Source organism: Chanodichthys erythropterus, chromosome 3 (genome assembly GCF_024489055.1).
Source record: "Chanodichthys erythropterus isolate Z2021 chromosome 3, ASM2448905v1, whole genome shotgun sequence".
NCBI lineage: Eukaryota > Metazoa > Chordata > Actinopteri > Cypriniformes > Xenocyprididae > Chanodichthys > Chanodichthys erythropterus.
Window position 1 is genome coordinate 22,257,109 of NC_090223.1, and position 15,367 is coordinate 22,272,475.

Consider the following 15,367-nt stretch of genomic DNA (forward strand, 5'->3'; position numbering starts at 1 on the left):
TGCAACCGCTGCCGTCTGTCAGTCAAATGATAGCAGTAGATGGGAACTTCAACTAAAACAGTAAATAAAACTTGCTTAGGCAAATCAAAATTAAAAACTGTGGCTCGTGATGACACATTAATGTCCTAAGACACGAAACGATCGGTTTGTGAGAGAAACCGAAAAGTATTTATATCATTTTTTACCTCTAATACACCACTATGTCCAACTTCGTTCAGCTTCCTGCTAGTGAGGTCAAAAAACGCGTTCTGGTGACGGAAGTGATGTCTCGACAATATACTTCAATGAACGCAAGACATCACTTCCGTTGTCAGAGCGCGATCAGACCTCACTAGCCGGAAGCTGAACGAAGTTGGACATAGTGGTGTATTAGAGGTAAAAAAAAGATATAAATACTGTTCGGTTTCTCGCACAAACCGATCGTTTCGTGTCTTAGGACATTAATGTGTTGTCACGAGCCGCAGGGTTTAATTTGGATTTGTCTATGGAAGTTTTTTTGACTCTTATTGTTCAAGTTCCCAATCACTGCTATTATTTGACTGACAGACAGCAGATACTTTTGGCACTTTTATGGTGCTTTTGTGTTATATTTGTAGTTTGACACCCCCAGTAACCACTCAAGTAATAGTGTGGAAATTTTTCTAAATGTAGCATTTTGTTCCATGTAAAAACATAAGGGTGAGTAAATGACAACAAATATTTAAGCATTAAAATTGCTAAAAAAAAAAATAAAAAAATCTCTTTATTCCCTCCAGGATAAGTTGAATGATTCCTGAATGATAAATGTTAAATAACAATTTACGCCATAAGCCCGTGTGGGCTTGGTCCAGTGTCTGTTTATGCTGACATCTGTCAGCCGTTAAACATATGTCCCACAGCCATTTCCCTGCATTTGTATGACATATCCCACATGAATCATCCTGCTGTCAAATCAGACAGGATTTGTGTGTGTGTACAAAGCAAGAATTGTTGCATGAACAAACAGATGTAAGAGCTTCTTCGCAGTATCAGAGACGTTACAGATTTATCTTTACTATAAACCATTGTTGAACATACTGTTGCACTTCATTGACATATTCACTGAGGCAGTCTTGAAAATGGAGGAAGTTCCCACTGAGATTTGGCAGACAGCCCTGCATCAGATTGAAGGATAATCTGATTGATAGTCTGTTTTATTGCTATGCTCACAAAAATGAGCTACGGGTTTAGATGGAAGAACAAAACTAAGGTCTCTGATGTAATTTGCCCTTTGAAATGATAAGAGTGAAAAGGATGGGGAGGTGTGTGAGTGGGTGGGGAGGAGGGCCTTACGGGAAGTCAGAGCAAAACACAAGAGACTGATAGCATTAGAGCTGGACATGAAGCAGAGCAGCTGTCATTTGTGAAAGCTCTGTGTCCGTCCAGTTGGTTTATCAAGAAGAAGAAAACAGAGATGGGACACGCAAGCACCTGCAAAACAAAAGTTTGAATGTCTGAAGCAAGGACCTCGAAGCCAGGATTACTCATCTCCTTGTGCCTCCTGGAGCACTATGGGTATACAGCGTGCTCAGAGAGCATCTCTAGCTCTCACACTCAACTATGTGGCATTCGCTTTGGCAGTCTCGGCCGTCACCACCAGCTACTGGTGTGAGGGGACCAGGAAGGTGGTCAAGCCTTTCTGCATGGGGCCGGTGAAAGTCAAGCAGACATACTGCATCCGCTTTAACAGCTCCAACATTAATGACACGCGGCTTGTGCAGTACATCTATGAGACCGGAGAGGAGAAGTTCCTCATGAGGAAGTTCCACGCAGGCATCTGGTTCTCTTGCGAACAAACCATGGACTTACTAGGTAAGACGGCATTACTGGCTCTTTCTCATGGTTGGATTGCGGGCAAAAGTCTATAATTTAGGAGAGTATAGTCTGAGAAGTATCCACTGGTGTTTGGAATTAAAGTGCAGTGCAGATGTTCATTCTGCAGATCTGGCACTGGACTCGGGAGAAATGAAGATGGTAGAACTTTTGAGGTTGTATTTGTTAACGTTAATTCAAGCATTAGTTAACATTAGCAATAATCAAGATCTGCATACAACATAATTTTTTTGTTAATATTAAATGTTAACTTTAGTTAATGCACTAGTTAACATGAACAGCTTTGTGATCTATATCCAGCATTAGTTATTTTTTGTTAATGTTAACCTGTTCATACACTAATGTATATCTTAACATTCATTTTTAACATTTATTTTAACGAAAAGTAACAATAAATACCCCTTTACAACATTAATCTTATTTCATGTAAATTTGTATATTTACATTTTGGTAACACATCACACAATAAGGTTAAATTCTAACATGAAATAACAATAATGATTTGATATTATTCTTGGGTTATGTTAAAGGATAAGTTCACTTTAAAATAAAATGATCCCATGATTTACTCACCCATCCTAGGTGTATATGACTTTCTTCTTTCAGACGAAAACAATCAGAGTTAAATTAATAATTATTCGTTATAAATGTACTCCACATGGCTCCCGGGGGGTTAATAAAGGCCTTCTTAAGCAAAAAATAAAAATATCCATATTTAACACGTTATAACATACAATAACTAGCTTCCGTCAGACAGCACCGTTTTTTTTTTTTTTGTTTGTTTGTTTTTTGCTCAAGTACATAAGAACGAGCCTGGTGTATCTGGAAACAAAGCAAAATAACTGAGAAAAATGAGAATTAGTCCTCAGATGCCATGCCCATAATTTATAGCAAAAAATCTAGCATTACATAAGTTATTATCCACCACCTGCGTGACATCATTCACCAACTTGGCTTGGTTTGCGACAATATGGCTTCAGGAAACAGTTGAAGACTTCAGATGCAAAAGCTTCTAAGTGCCATCAGAAAATTTCTTATAAAATAAGCATTTTTATCAAGCTCATATGTTTAGGTTCAGTAATTTCACTTTAATGGCAATTAATAGGTCCTTTTCATTGCCAATAAATTTAAATAACTGAAAATAAACATATAAGCTTGATAAAAATGCTCATTTTATAAGGACATTTCAGACGGCACTTAGAGGCTTTTGCATCTGATGTCTTCCGTTGTGACTATAGTTGATTTGGTCATCGATGCAGTGAAGCAGCGAGTTATGCTGTTGAACGGAAAACGCACCCCTGGCTGTGTCTGTGTTCTTTCATTTGCGCTTTGTCAGTAGATCAGTGCAGACCTTTCCACTCCTATTGGCACTTTTTTGGAATTGCGCTCTCATGATAATTTGCCCTGTTTAGTGAATCTGACCCTTGGTTATGTATGTTACCTTGGTTCTCTGAATAGAGATTAGGATGCTGTGTCAAAAGCTCACATTATGGAAACACCCCCAGCTGTGACAACTGTCTGAAGCCAATTCAGAAACACACCAGTTTGTTAACTCATAGTGCTGACACTGCCGTCCCCAAGGAACAGTGTCACCAGCACCTCAAAGGAATCACCTACACCGTCACTCCTCAGATTTGGATGAAGGAAGAAAGCAGTAATGAAGCAGCATTGCAAGCTACACAACATATCGTTCTCTGTTCAAGGAACGATGTTTCTTTTCATAGGCTCACTCAATGCTGCGTTATGAGCTATGTGCCATAAGTGATGCTCGCCCCTTTCAGACTTTGTAGGTTGCGTGGCATTAGTAGACCACATCCCAGGCTACTAGCAAGGTATCTGTTGTAATTGCCTTGCAGAAGCAGACTGCAAGCAGATCATTCGAATCAGAAATTGAGGTCATTTCCATATGATGAGGGTTTGATAGCATCTGCGCATGACTCTTAACAGGCGGTGATAGGGCCAACAGGGATGAACATCCCAAATTTTGACCTTTGTAAATGGTCTAATCCCTGTTGAAAAAAAAAACAGCATATGCTGGTTAGGTAAGTTTTCAAGCATAGAAGCTGGTTTATGCTGGTCCTTAGTTGGTCATGAGCTGGTTTAAGTTGATCAAGTACTGGTCCTAAGCTGGTCATAAGCAACTAACTCCAGCTCAGGACCAGCTTAAACCAGCTCATGACCAACTAAATACCAGCATAAACCAGCTGCCATGCTTAAAATCATACCTAACCAGCATACGCTGTTTTTTTTCAACAGGAATGCAAATTAGGCTCTGGGGAATCACTGGTTATGCAACTGCCAAGAGACCCAAAAGTCTGTGAATCAGACTCACATTTACATCCTACCCTATTCTGAAATTATTCAGATGGGTCTGAAACAAAAGAGCACAAGCAGGAGACTGTCATGCCTGCATCGAGTGTGGGTCTAAAAACTACCCCTAGAAACACGGTCTGCTGCTTTGGCAGTAAAACTTTCTTCCGGGAATTCATTCTCAATCTCAGACCTTGCAAACGATCACGAACAGAGTCTCAATACTGACACACTAAGTCCCTGGACTGCGCAAGAGTCAGCCTGGTATTAAGATGTGTTTTGGTGGATCGGCTCACAAGTAGATGAGGGAGACACATACCCGTTTACATCTGTATTTTAATCCGTCTCTTTTGTCCACATCAGCCACTTCTGTCCTGATTTCTTCGAGGAGAGGGTCTATGGACGGGTAAATGTAAGGGATTTTTCAGATCTTTCTATCTAATTGACAAAATAAGCTTGCACAATTTGCATATTAATGTGCCCATGACGGAAATTATACGGAGAGCATCAGCTTTCGTTTCTGCTCTGACAGCTGCAAACCGACCAGATGCTGTGAGTTTATGTTAGAAATCAGGAATGGTGAGAGAATATTGTGCTTGGTACGTTTTTCATCTTCAAACTAAACTTGGGTCTTCAGCTGACAAAGTTTAAATCCTGTTTGGCTAGTGCGCTTCCTATAATGTTTAGGTCAGTAGGTGGAGAGAGTTTCTCAATACCAAGTACACAAAGTTCAGACTTGCATCTTTGGTAGCTCGGACTTGGCAAGTTTGACTCAGAAGAACGGACTCCCGAGGACCGGAGGACGCAAGTCTGGTTATTCTGCAAATGATACAGCAGCGTACTTGATAATGTCACTTAGGTCATCAGGCAAACGCATTCATTCATCATCTTAACTGCATGCTTAGTATTTATAACAAAATGGCATATAAAACGACTCTTTTTGTTTACATTTTAAAAATATTAAAAAAGGTATAAGAAGCTATACAATAAGAAACAAAGCAAACAATTCAGTCAAACGTACAAAGTCAGCACTGTAGTATGCTACAACAGTTAAGTTAAATAGCCTAAATATATAAAGTTATGAAACTTCACTTTGCCTTCAGCCAAAACGATTTGCCAGGGAACAAATTAAAGATTCATGAGATCAAAGATTGCCCGTTAGATATACAAAAGACGAATTATCTCATGTTTAACCACTACAGAGACATCACAGCCAGCGGCAAACGTCAGAAGGACTAGCCGAGGTAAGGCTGTTCTCAGCTGGGTACATGAGCGCTGAGCGCACGGTCATCGCCTGGATCTCACAACTCCGACAACGTCAGATCAAATTTTCAAATAGGCGCTATCTTTATAAATGAACCACAGATTTGAGCTTTGAACCAGTACATGCTCACCTCAAAAACTCTTAGTACTACATATCATGGCATAATAACAGTAGAATGTTTTTCTCCTTTACTATTGAAGCTTGCTGGTTAGCGAGAGATGCATTCTGGGATACCTGGCTGTCTCTAGTCTGCACAAGTCACCTCTCGATGCATCCTCGATAAAAGGGGAGGAATAAGAATAACTTTGAATTGGAACAGTACTTGGGCAGAGACTGATGACATTTCACAAGTCCACAAGAACACAAGTACAGACAAGAATACATATTGAGAAATGGCTTTAGTAATCCTGAAGAGCTTGATTAGCTTGTTCAGGTGTGTTTGATTAAGGTTGGAGATAAACTCTGCAGGACTCTGTAGGATTGAACTTGCCCCCTGCGATAGACCAGAACGTATCTTAATGCCAGGTGGCTACTGGCATCAGCTACTGATGTAACATCAAGTGAACCTATGAAAGGAAACATAAGTTTATGAACAATGAACAATAATGAATTAACAATGAACAAAAGCATTTATTATTTATAAATTAACAGTAGTGATTAACAGTAGCCTAAATGAAATTGTTAATGAATGTGAACCTATTTGTCTGATGCGCCAGAAGCCAATGTTTACCAGAACTGTCTCTCTTTATAGGATTTAACTGTAGGAGCTTTTTAGAGATTGCGCCAGACCATGAAAGAGGTGGGTAAGTGATACATGTTACTTATATGAACAATGAACACACATTACACAATTTTACTTGTGTATTGTATTGTATACTTGTGTATAAAATGAATTGAGTTAATGAGTTACAGTGTTCGGTGTTAACTGAGAATAAAGTAGCCTAAAGGTGCATCAGTTTATCTGTTTAACACCAGACTAGTCATTCATCCCTTCTCCTAATTTGTGTACTTAGAACAAAGCACAACATTTTATTGGAATTATATAAAATTTTTCTAGTCTACAATAGTAGAGGAGAGGAATGTGTTCTTAATGTATGCCAATCATGTATGGAGTAATGTGTAAATGTTAATGTAACAGCAAAAGGACAACAATGTCACAGGTGAGATATTCCCATTCTTATCCCCTCTCTCTCTCTCTCTCTCTCTCTCAGGAGTGCTCTGGCTGTGTATTGTGGCTGAGTGTCTGTACATTGCTCTGCTGTTCACTGGTGGAGCTCTGATGGTCATAGAAATGTGTCCATGCTTTAACATGATCAACAGACTCAAGCTCAATGCCTTTGCAGCTGTGTGCACCGCTCTCTCAGGTAACTCACATCTATAAACAGTAGGGACAGGACATGTTGAAGGGCTTATCTTCCTTTTGTATTTCATAAATAGTTTTGCATTTATAGTTTAAAGGATTAGTTCACTTTCAAATAATGATAATTTACTCACCCCCATGTCATCCATGAAATTCGTGTCTTTCTTTATTCAGTCAAAAAGAAATTAAGGTTTTTGATGAAAACTTTCCAGGATTTTTCTCCTTATAGTGGACTTCAATGGAGCCCAAACGGTTGAATGTCAAAATTACAGTTTCAGTGCAGCTTCAAAGCGTTCTACACGATCTCAGACGAGAAATAAGGGTCTTATCTAGTGAAACCATCGCTCATTTTCTTAAAAATAAATAAATAATAAAAGTTTTAACCATAAATGCTCATCTTGAACTAGCTCTCTTATTCTTTTCCTCTAGTAGAATTCCAGCAGTGTAGACGCTGCTAAGCATCATAGTGTCACAATGTACATCGAAAGAGTGGCAAAAGAGAAATAATATCCTGTTTTTTCATGATGTGACCCTAAAATCAAAGAATGTGGTCCTGTGGTTTCTAGTCCTTTAATGTTTAGGCTATAATCATTAGTGGTGTGTCTTATCACCTGATAATCCAGGAATTAAGGTGTCCTCGATCATGTGAACTCACTATTTTAACATTTAGGACATATGTTTTTTTTTAATTATAAGGAAAATGGGTTGAAAAATAAATGGAATAAAATAATAAACAACAAAAATATATCAGGCCAGTTTGTTTCGTGATCATCTTTTATGTTTTGACCTGTGTGGCGTAAGACTTCCCATAGCTTCCCATACAGAAAATTCAATGTACTGTAAGAAAAAAATCTGTAGAAAATGAAAAAGGCAGTGGAAATTTTCAGCAAATACTTTCCAATATGTTTACGGATATTTCCTATAACTCTAAAAGTACAACACAAGGCAATGCATGATTCAAAATATGAAGAAATATCTGTGAAAAGAAATCGACACAGAAAACTATAAACACAGTACATTAGGCCCTATTTTAACAGACTTTTCTTCCTTGCTTTCGTTTTTTGCCATAAGTCAGATAAAAGGAACACTAGTCCCTGTTGAATGCTCATTTGCCAGAAAAGCAAAAAAAATCCTGCTAGCTCAACTCCTGCCAGTCAGCCCCAGCTGTGAAACAGAGATGAGATTATACAGCACAAATCCAACCGCTTCATGTGTTCCCAACACTTTACAGAGATGCCACAGCGATAAACTGAGCAATGCTGTTCATTACAGGGGTGAAATTTCTCTTCTTTTTTTTTTTTTTCCTGCTCTGTTTCCCAAACAAAAATTTGGGCACACATTAAAAATAAATAAATCTCTGATTTTTGTGGCCATTTTTACACAGCAGAAAAAGACTCAGGATAAGGCACTTCAGGGTTTCGGCTTCTTACAACTAAAAGGAAAACAAATCAATTAATTGCCCCCAAATGGCCAACGTTGACACTGCATGCTAAACCTTTTTTGACAGATAACATTTTTTTTGAAAAAGCACTGCAATTTTGCTGTTAAAATATGTAAACATCCTTAAAAAAAAAGATTGATTTACTTGAAAATCAAAATGGCATAAGATATCAAGATTAAAATATATATCAATAGAATAATATCTTAAATTAAGATGATTTTCTTAGCCTATTAGCTAATTTCTTTGTATTGTATTAACAAAATTTTTTGAGGTTTATGCTCAAAACAACAACAAAATGCATGTGAGGAAAGAAAAATAATCTTAATTTAAGCATAAATATTCTCTGAAAAGTCTTAATATATTACAGATTTTTTTTAGTGAAAAGTTAATATTTTGATATTTTTACTAAAAACAAGAAAAAATATTGATTAAGAAAAAGTTGTTTTGCAGCGAACGTGTATTTGTGGCAGCGGTGGGAAGACGGTACCGAGACGTTGTTTTGGTTAGGAAGCTGCCTCTCTGCTCTGGTTTGAATGCGCGATCTGTCCCAACAGCGTGGGGATTTGGTTGTTTCTGCTGTAATCGGATTGGTGTGGGGGTTAGTGGTTTTGGTACGTGACATGGCCAGCGGAGACCATCCACCCTCCCCCTATTTTCACTAATCCTAGTGATAGGAATGCTCACAAACACACTTGAGGCACATCAGCTCCTGTCATTAGAAGAAAACACATTGAAAAAAAAAATTTAAAAAAAAAACCACACATTAGTGGGTTCATCATATTATGCATGTGCATTGCAGTGGTGTGGTGGGCTTCTGGAATATTTCCTTTTTTGCTTGTTTGTTTAATCAATATCTTAACATAACATTTTTGTCACAGTAAAAAAGGAGTCAAGTGTTACTTATTTTCACACCATTCAATGCAAGCTTGGTAAACACTGCAGGTGTAATGAATGTTGCAGGCACTGTAATTTAATTGTGCCAGGTGGTAATTTAACCAGCTCACAAATTTAATTCAGATGTGACTAACTGTGGTCTTAGAAAGCTGTCCGTTAATGTTCTCAACAGGACTGTACTTAAATTTGTGGTGTTTAGGGCAAAGTGTGCAAAGTTTTTGTTTAATGTATTTAAAAGTAAATTCATGTTTATGTTACACTTAAAGGGTTAGTTCACCCCAAAATGAAAATTCTGTCATTAATTACTCACCCTCATGTCGTTCTACACCTGTAAGACCTTCATTCATCATTCACAAATATTTTTGATAAAATTCGATGGCTCAGTGAGGCTTCCATTGACAGCAAGTTAATTTACACTTTCAGATGCCCAGAAAGCTACTAAAGACATATTTAAAACAGTTCATGTGACTAAAGTGGTTCAACCTTAATATGACAAGAATACTTTTTGTGCTCCGAAAAAACAAAATAACGACTTTATTCAACAATATCTAGTGATGGGCGATTTCAAAACACTGCTTCGTGAAGCTTCGAAGTTTTACAAATCTTTTGTTTCGAATCAGTGGTTCGGAGCGTGTATCAAACTGCCATAGTCAACGTGATTTCAGTAAACGAGGCTTCGTTACGTCATAAACGTTTTGAAATTTCAATGGTTCATGTGACTTTGGCAGTTTGATACACACTCCAAACCACTGATTCGAAACAAAAGATTTGTCTTTTTACTAAATATGTCTTTAGTAGCTTTCTGGGCATTGAAAATGTTAATTATCTTGCTGTCAATAGAGGCCTCACTGAGCCATCAGATTTCATCAAAAATATCTTAATTTGTGTTCTGAAGATGAAAAAAAAAAGTCTTTTGTGTGTGGAACAACATGAGGGTAAATAATTAATGACATCATTTAAATTTTTGGGTGAAATATTGATACTTTTTTTCAGGTTAAATAAATAAGCATTGCTAAGGCTATGAAAAACACAACAACTGATACAATATTTTGTATATAGGCTAACAGTGTAATTAATTTCTTATTTATTAAAACAAAGTATACTAGTGCTTATTATTACAATTATTCCAAAACATAACAAGTTGCATATTTTATTTGTTACCTGATGTTCGCCTGCTCTTTTTAATAGTCAACTTATTTTTGGATCACAAGTCGTCAAAACCCAGTAAACAGCTGAAACTGTCATCATGCAACAGACAAGATGTAGCCTACCTTTAATTTTACAAAACTGATTGCTCACTAAAAATAAATAAATAAATAAATAAACGTACAGATCATTTTTACAGTTCTTACGTGTCTTTCAAGTCATTTTACGTGGTATGAAGGGGAGATATATAAGTGGATGAGTTGTTTACTTACTTTTTATTCCCATTAACATGTTTCTCCTGGTTTCTCCAGACTGATTCGCGGGCGCGGAACGTGCACGAAAATGAGAGGCGCGAATTTTCACGCAAACAGCACAACAGCCAATCATAGCCCGATAGAGGAATTGCCTCATCTCACGTGACTTTTCCACAATAAAATCACACTGCACAGTATGTTGTGTGATTTTAATGGAAAGACAAGAGAGATGCTCCTCGCCTAACTTCCACTGCTGGTGTTGTTGTTGGACAGTGTCACCTTAGAAAAATTATTTCCTAACATTTGCGTTGTTCTAGTTTCATACTCATCCAATTGAGGAGGCGCTGCATATCTTGACTAATCGGAAGAAAAACGACCTATCACTGCTGGTCATGTACATTCTTCTCGAATCCAAAACCCTAACCTTGCTCTGTGTCTTTGCACACTGGAAAATACCAGTTGAGAGAGAAAATTAAAATAATTAGCCCTGTAATAAAATGACTGGTACAAGAATGTAATAATAGGGCCTATGCCTATTAATAAACAATAATCTCCGCTTCTTATTACGTTGGTTTTGCAACTGACTAGAATTTGTGCTTTGTATACACATTATACTGAAACTCATACTGACATCTTGTGGACAAAGCCAAAAATGACAATGTATGCACTGTAATTTTTCTGTGCCCTAGGCCTTTTCGGGATGGTTGCACATATGATGTTCACCACAGCTTTCCAGCTGGCTGTCCAATTGGGTCCAGAAGACTGGAGACCTAAGACATGGGACTACAGCTGGTCCTATCTGTGAGTCTCATGTGTGCCAGCAGCCGTTCGTTAATAATTGTCAAGCCAGATACACAAACAGGATAGTTGATCTTATAGACTTGAAAATGTCTTTTATACAAATACATCAAGTTCTCTACATACAGTAAGTAATGTAAACTTTTATTCATTATTATGCTGTATACTGTATACTGTATATTGGTATGCATCATCTACATGTGTCAGTTATGTTTTAAAAAAATAATCAGTAGTAAATGTTTAAAATAAAATATTTATTTATTATTTTAAATGAAAAATTAGAACGTAAATATGATCTTCTCTACACTTTTTCTTAGTCTGGCATGGGGCTCGTTCGGTACCTGCATGGGCTCGGCAGTCACGGCACTAAACCATTACACCAAAACCATCATTGAGTTTAAGTTCAAGCGGAGGACCATTGAAAAGAAACTGCGCATCAAGCAGATTCTGGAGCTGGATGCACCAGAAGACTTATGGTACATCACTTCATTGCAAGAGCAAGCAGACCAACACGCTGCTCTGTATGTAAATGGCACTGAACCATCCTGCATCAACTCCACAATACTGGACAATTGGGGCAGAGCATACTGCTGAAAACTTGTGAAGGACACTACTCTTCTTCAGCATAGACATTTTTGTGCATTTATATCATAGGGCTTCTGTCAAGAGAGCAGGATATGGACTCAAGTTATTTTGCAGTGCCATAACTGTTCTGACAAGACTTGCTGTGCTATTGTGAACCTTGTTCATATGCTGATAACTGAGGTTTAAAGTAATGTTAAGCTTTATCGACAGCAATTATATTACCACAGAATATAATTCCTGCTGAAACAAGGCTGACATTCTTGACAAAAACGTTGACAGAAATAGTTTGACAATCTTGAATTAGTACTTTAGAAAAAAAACAGCAGTTTTAAAGTGCCCAATAAATCAAAATGGACCGTTTTATGGAATTTTGCAGTATTTATTATAAAGTATTCATCCAAGCACATTATTATTATTATTTTCATATCTTCTCTTTAATGAAAATAACTTCAATTCATTTTTCCTTTTATAAATATACATTGTATGGACAAAAGTATCGGGACACCCGACCATTACACCAATAGGGACTGTAATGATGTTGCTTTCTCAATACATAGACATTGATAAGGAGTTGGTCCCCCTTTGCAGCTATAACAGCAGCTTTCCACAAGATTTTGGAGTGTTTCTGAGGGAATTTTTGCCCATTCATCTAGTAGAGCATTTGTGAGGTCAGGCACTGATGCTGTATGAGAAGGCCTGGCTCACAATCTCCGCTCCAGTTCATCCCAAAGGTTGAGAGTCAGCCAGTCAAGTTCTTCCACACCAAACTCATCCAACCATGTCTTTATGTACACAGTCATGCTGGAATAGAAAAGGGCCTTCCACAAACTGATCCCACAGAGTTGGAAGCATAGAAATGTCCAAAATGTCTTGGTATGCTGAAGCATGAAGGTTTCTCATCATTGGAAATGTAACCCATCCTGTTCGAACCACCCGCAAGACTCAAACCCCGGTCCGCCAGCATGGAAGTTGGCTGCGCTAACAAGGAGGATAAAGACAGCAGTCTCTAGAGCGCCTCTTGAATTCAGGGGAGAGAGATTTTTACACGTACAGCTCTCCCTAGCCTACGTCTGTTACACTCACCCTCCTAAACCTCACTCCCATCCGGGTCACGGCACCAATGTAACCCCTCCTGTTCGAACCACCTGCTCTAAGCAAGACTCGAACCCTGGTCCGTCGGCATGGGAGTCAGGTGCTCTAACAAGGAGGACGAAGACCACAGTATATAGCATCAGTCGCTAGAGCACCTCTTGAGTTCAGGAGAGTGAGGTTTTTACAAACACAGCTCTCACTTGCTTATGTCTTTTACACTCACCCCCTAAACCTCTCTCTCATCCAGGTCACGGCACCAATGTAGCCCCTCCAGTTCAAACCTCCCACTCTAAGTGGGACTCAAACCCAGGTCCACCGGCATGGGAGTCTGGCTCTCTAACAAGGAGGCTAAAGGTTGCAGTTGCTAGAGCACCTTTTGAATTCAGGGGAGTGAAGTTTTTACACGCACAGCTTTCACTAGTCTATGTCTGTTACAGAAGTACGGGGTCTAAACCTACCCCTGAAAAACAGCCAGTTTTACAGTTGGCATAATGCAGTCAGGCAGTTAACTTTCTCCTGGCATCTGCCAAACCCAGACTAACTCATCAGACTGCCAAACAGAGAAGTGTGATTCGTGAAGCGTGCTTTATACACTTCATTTGATGCTTAGCTTTGTACTTGGTGAGGTGAGGCTCGCATGCAGCAGTTTGGCCATGAAAACCCACTCCACGAAGCTCCCGCCACACAGTTTTTGTGCTGATATTAACCCTTAAATGCATGACTGTTTCGCCAATCATTCTTACATATTCGGGTCTTTATCGACCCGGATCTTTATCTAACACGGAAGGATCTCTCCCTGTCGCAATAATATAAAACTCCTCTGATATTAGAGTAACAATTACAGAAGAATAAAATAAAACATATTTTGTTATCTTTTGGAGCTTGAAAGGGCTCAGTTTGAGCAGATGTTTAATGCCATCATCACTGTCCTCTTCAGAGCTCATTTCCCAGTAAATTCAGCAAATAATGGGCTAGTTTTATGTTTGAGGTCATGAATATGAGCCCATTCGCGATCTCAAACATATTCTCAAAACTATATAATTTTCAACATCTTCAAAATCAATATTTTGATCACTAACAGCTTCACCAGATCCATCCAATAACAGTTACAGTCAACAGTTTGATTGCGTTCAGTACTTGTTCTGCAGTAAATCGCTGAGCCATTTCATGTTTCTCTTATTTCGTTTTCTGTCTGAATGAGTCGTCACTTCAGCATTGTGTATCAGACATTGCCACCTTGCGGAATAAAGGTGAATTGCACTTATTCCGTCATCTAAGATTCAATTATTGTTGTGCAGAAAAAATATACATACACTCATACACACCTCGGGTCGTTTGCGACCCTATAAAATTTTTACAAAAAATGAATACAAAAATAGGCATTCTTTTATAATTTTATGATTTTTTTCTTGTTATATTCTTTATAATGAATTGATTGAGGAATACCAAGAAGGTTGATGTCTAACTTTAAAAAATGAATGAGGAGGAGGGTAGTGAATGACGTCCCGGGTCACTAAAGACCCGAGGTATGCATTTAAGGGTTAATGCTAATGGAAGTTTGGAACTCTTCAGCTATAGAATCAGTACCATGCACCATGCTCCTCAGCACTCGGTGACCCTGCTCTGTGACTTTACGTGGTCTTCTGCTTTGTGGCTGAGTTGCTGCTGTTCCTAAATGCTTCCACTTTTCTAATTATACCACTTACAGTTGACTGTGAAATATCTTGCAGGGATTCAATTTCACAAAATGACTTATAGCAAAGGTGGCGTCCTATCACAGTGCTAAGTTTGAATTCACTGAGCTCTTCAGAACATCCCATTTGTTTCAAATGTTTGTAAATGCAGACTGCATGGCTAGCAGTGTTGCCAACTGCTTTCAATTGAAAGTAGCTAAAACTGGTAGCTAAATGTCACTAGATGACACCATAATCATTGATCTATATAAATATGAATATATATCACTGGGCAAAATAAGAATCTAGATAAGGTTTGTCCAAGAAGTTGCTAGATTTGTCTCTAAACTTTTGAAAAAAAAAAAAAAAAAGTCTCAAAAGGGGTGGGAAGTCACTAAATCTAGTGACAAAATCACTAAATTGCAACACTAATGGCTAGGTGCTTGATTTTACACACCTGCGTCTGATTTAAACACCTGCATTCAATACTTAAGATGTGTGTCCCGATACTTTTATTTATAGTGTATATTAGTGTGAAGCTTTTAAAGTGAGGCTATATATATATATATATATATATTTATATATATATATATATATTTAAACAGAAACGATTTTATGTAGTATGGTTTTCAATCAAAAAGCAAGGTTAGTTCAAATGAAGTAACTCCAACACTATTGAGGAACAAAGCAAAAAAATAT

General features: G+C 38.0%; 1 protein-coding gene across 1 annotated transcript; it reads left to right on the forward strand.

The window, feature by feature from the left end:
• Positions 1-1,366: 1,366 nt before the first annotated feature.
• On the forward strand, positions 1,367-14,995 carry LOC137017280 (germ cell-specific gene 1-like protein). Its single transcript, XM_067381352.1, has 5 exons — positions 1,367-1,830; positions 6,177-6,224; positions 6,637-6,789; positions 11,210-11,321; positions 11,636-14,995. The coding sequence occupies exons 1-5, from the start codon at positions 1,530-1,532 to the stop codon at positions 11,910-11,912; spliced, it is 891 nt and encodes a 296-aa protein (XP_067237453.1). The 5' UTR covers positions 1,367-1,529; the 3' UTR covers positions 11,913-14,995.
• The last annotated feature ends 372 nt before the right edge of the window (positions 14,996-15,367 follow it).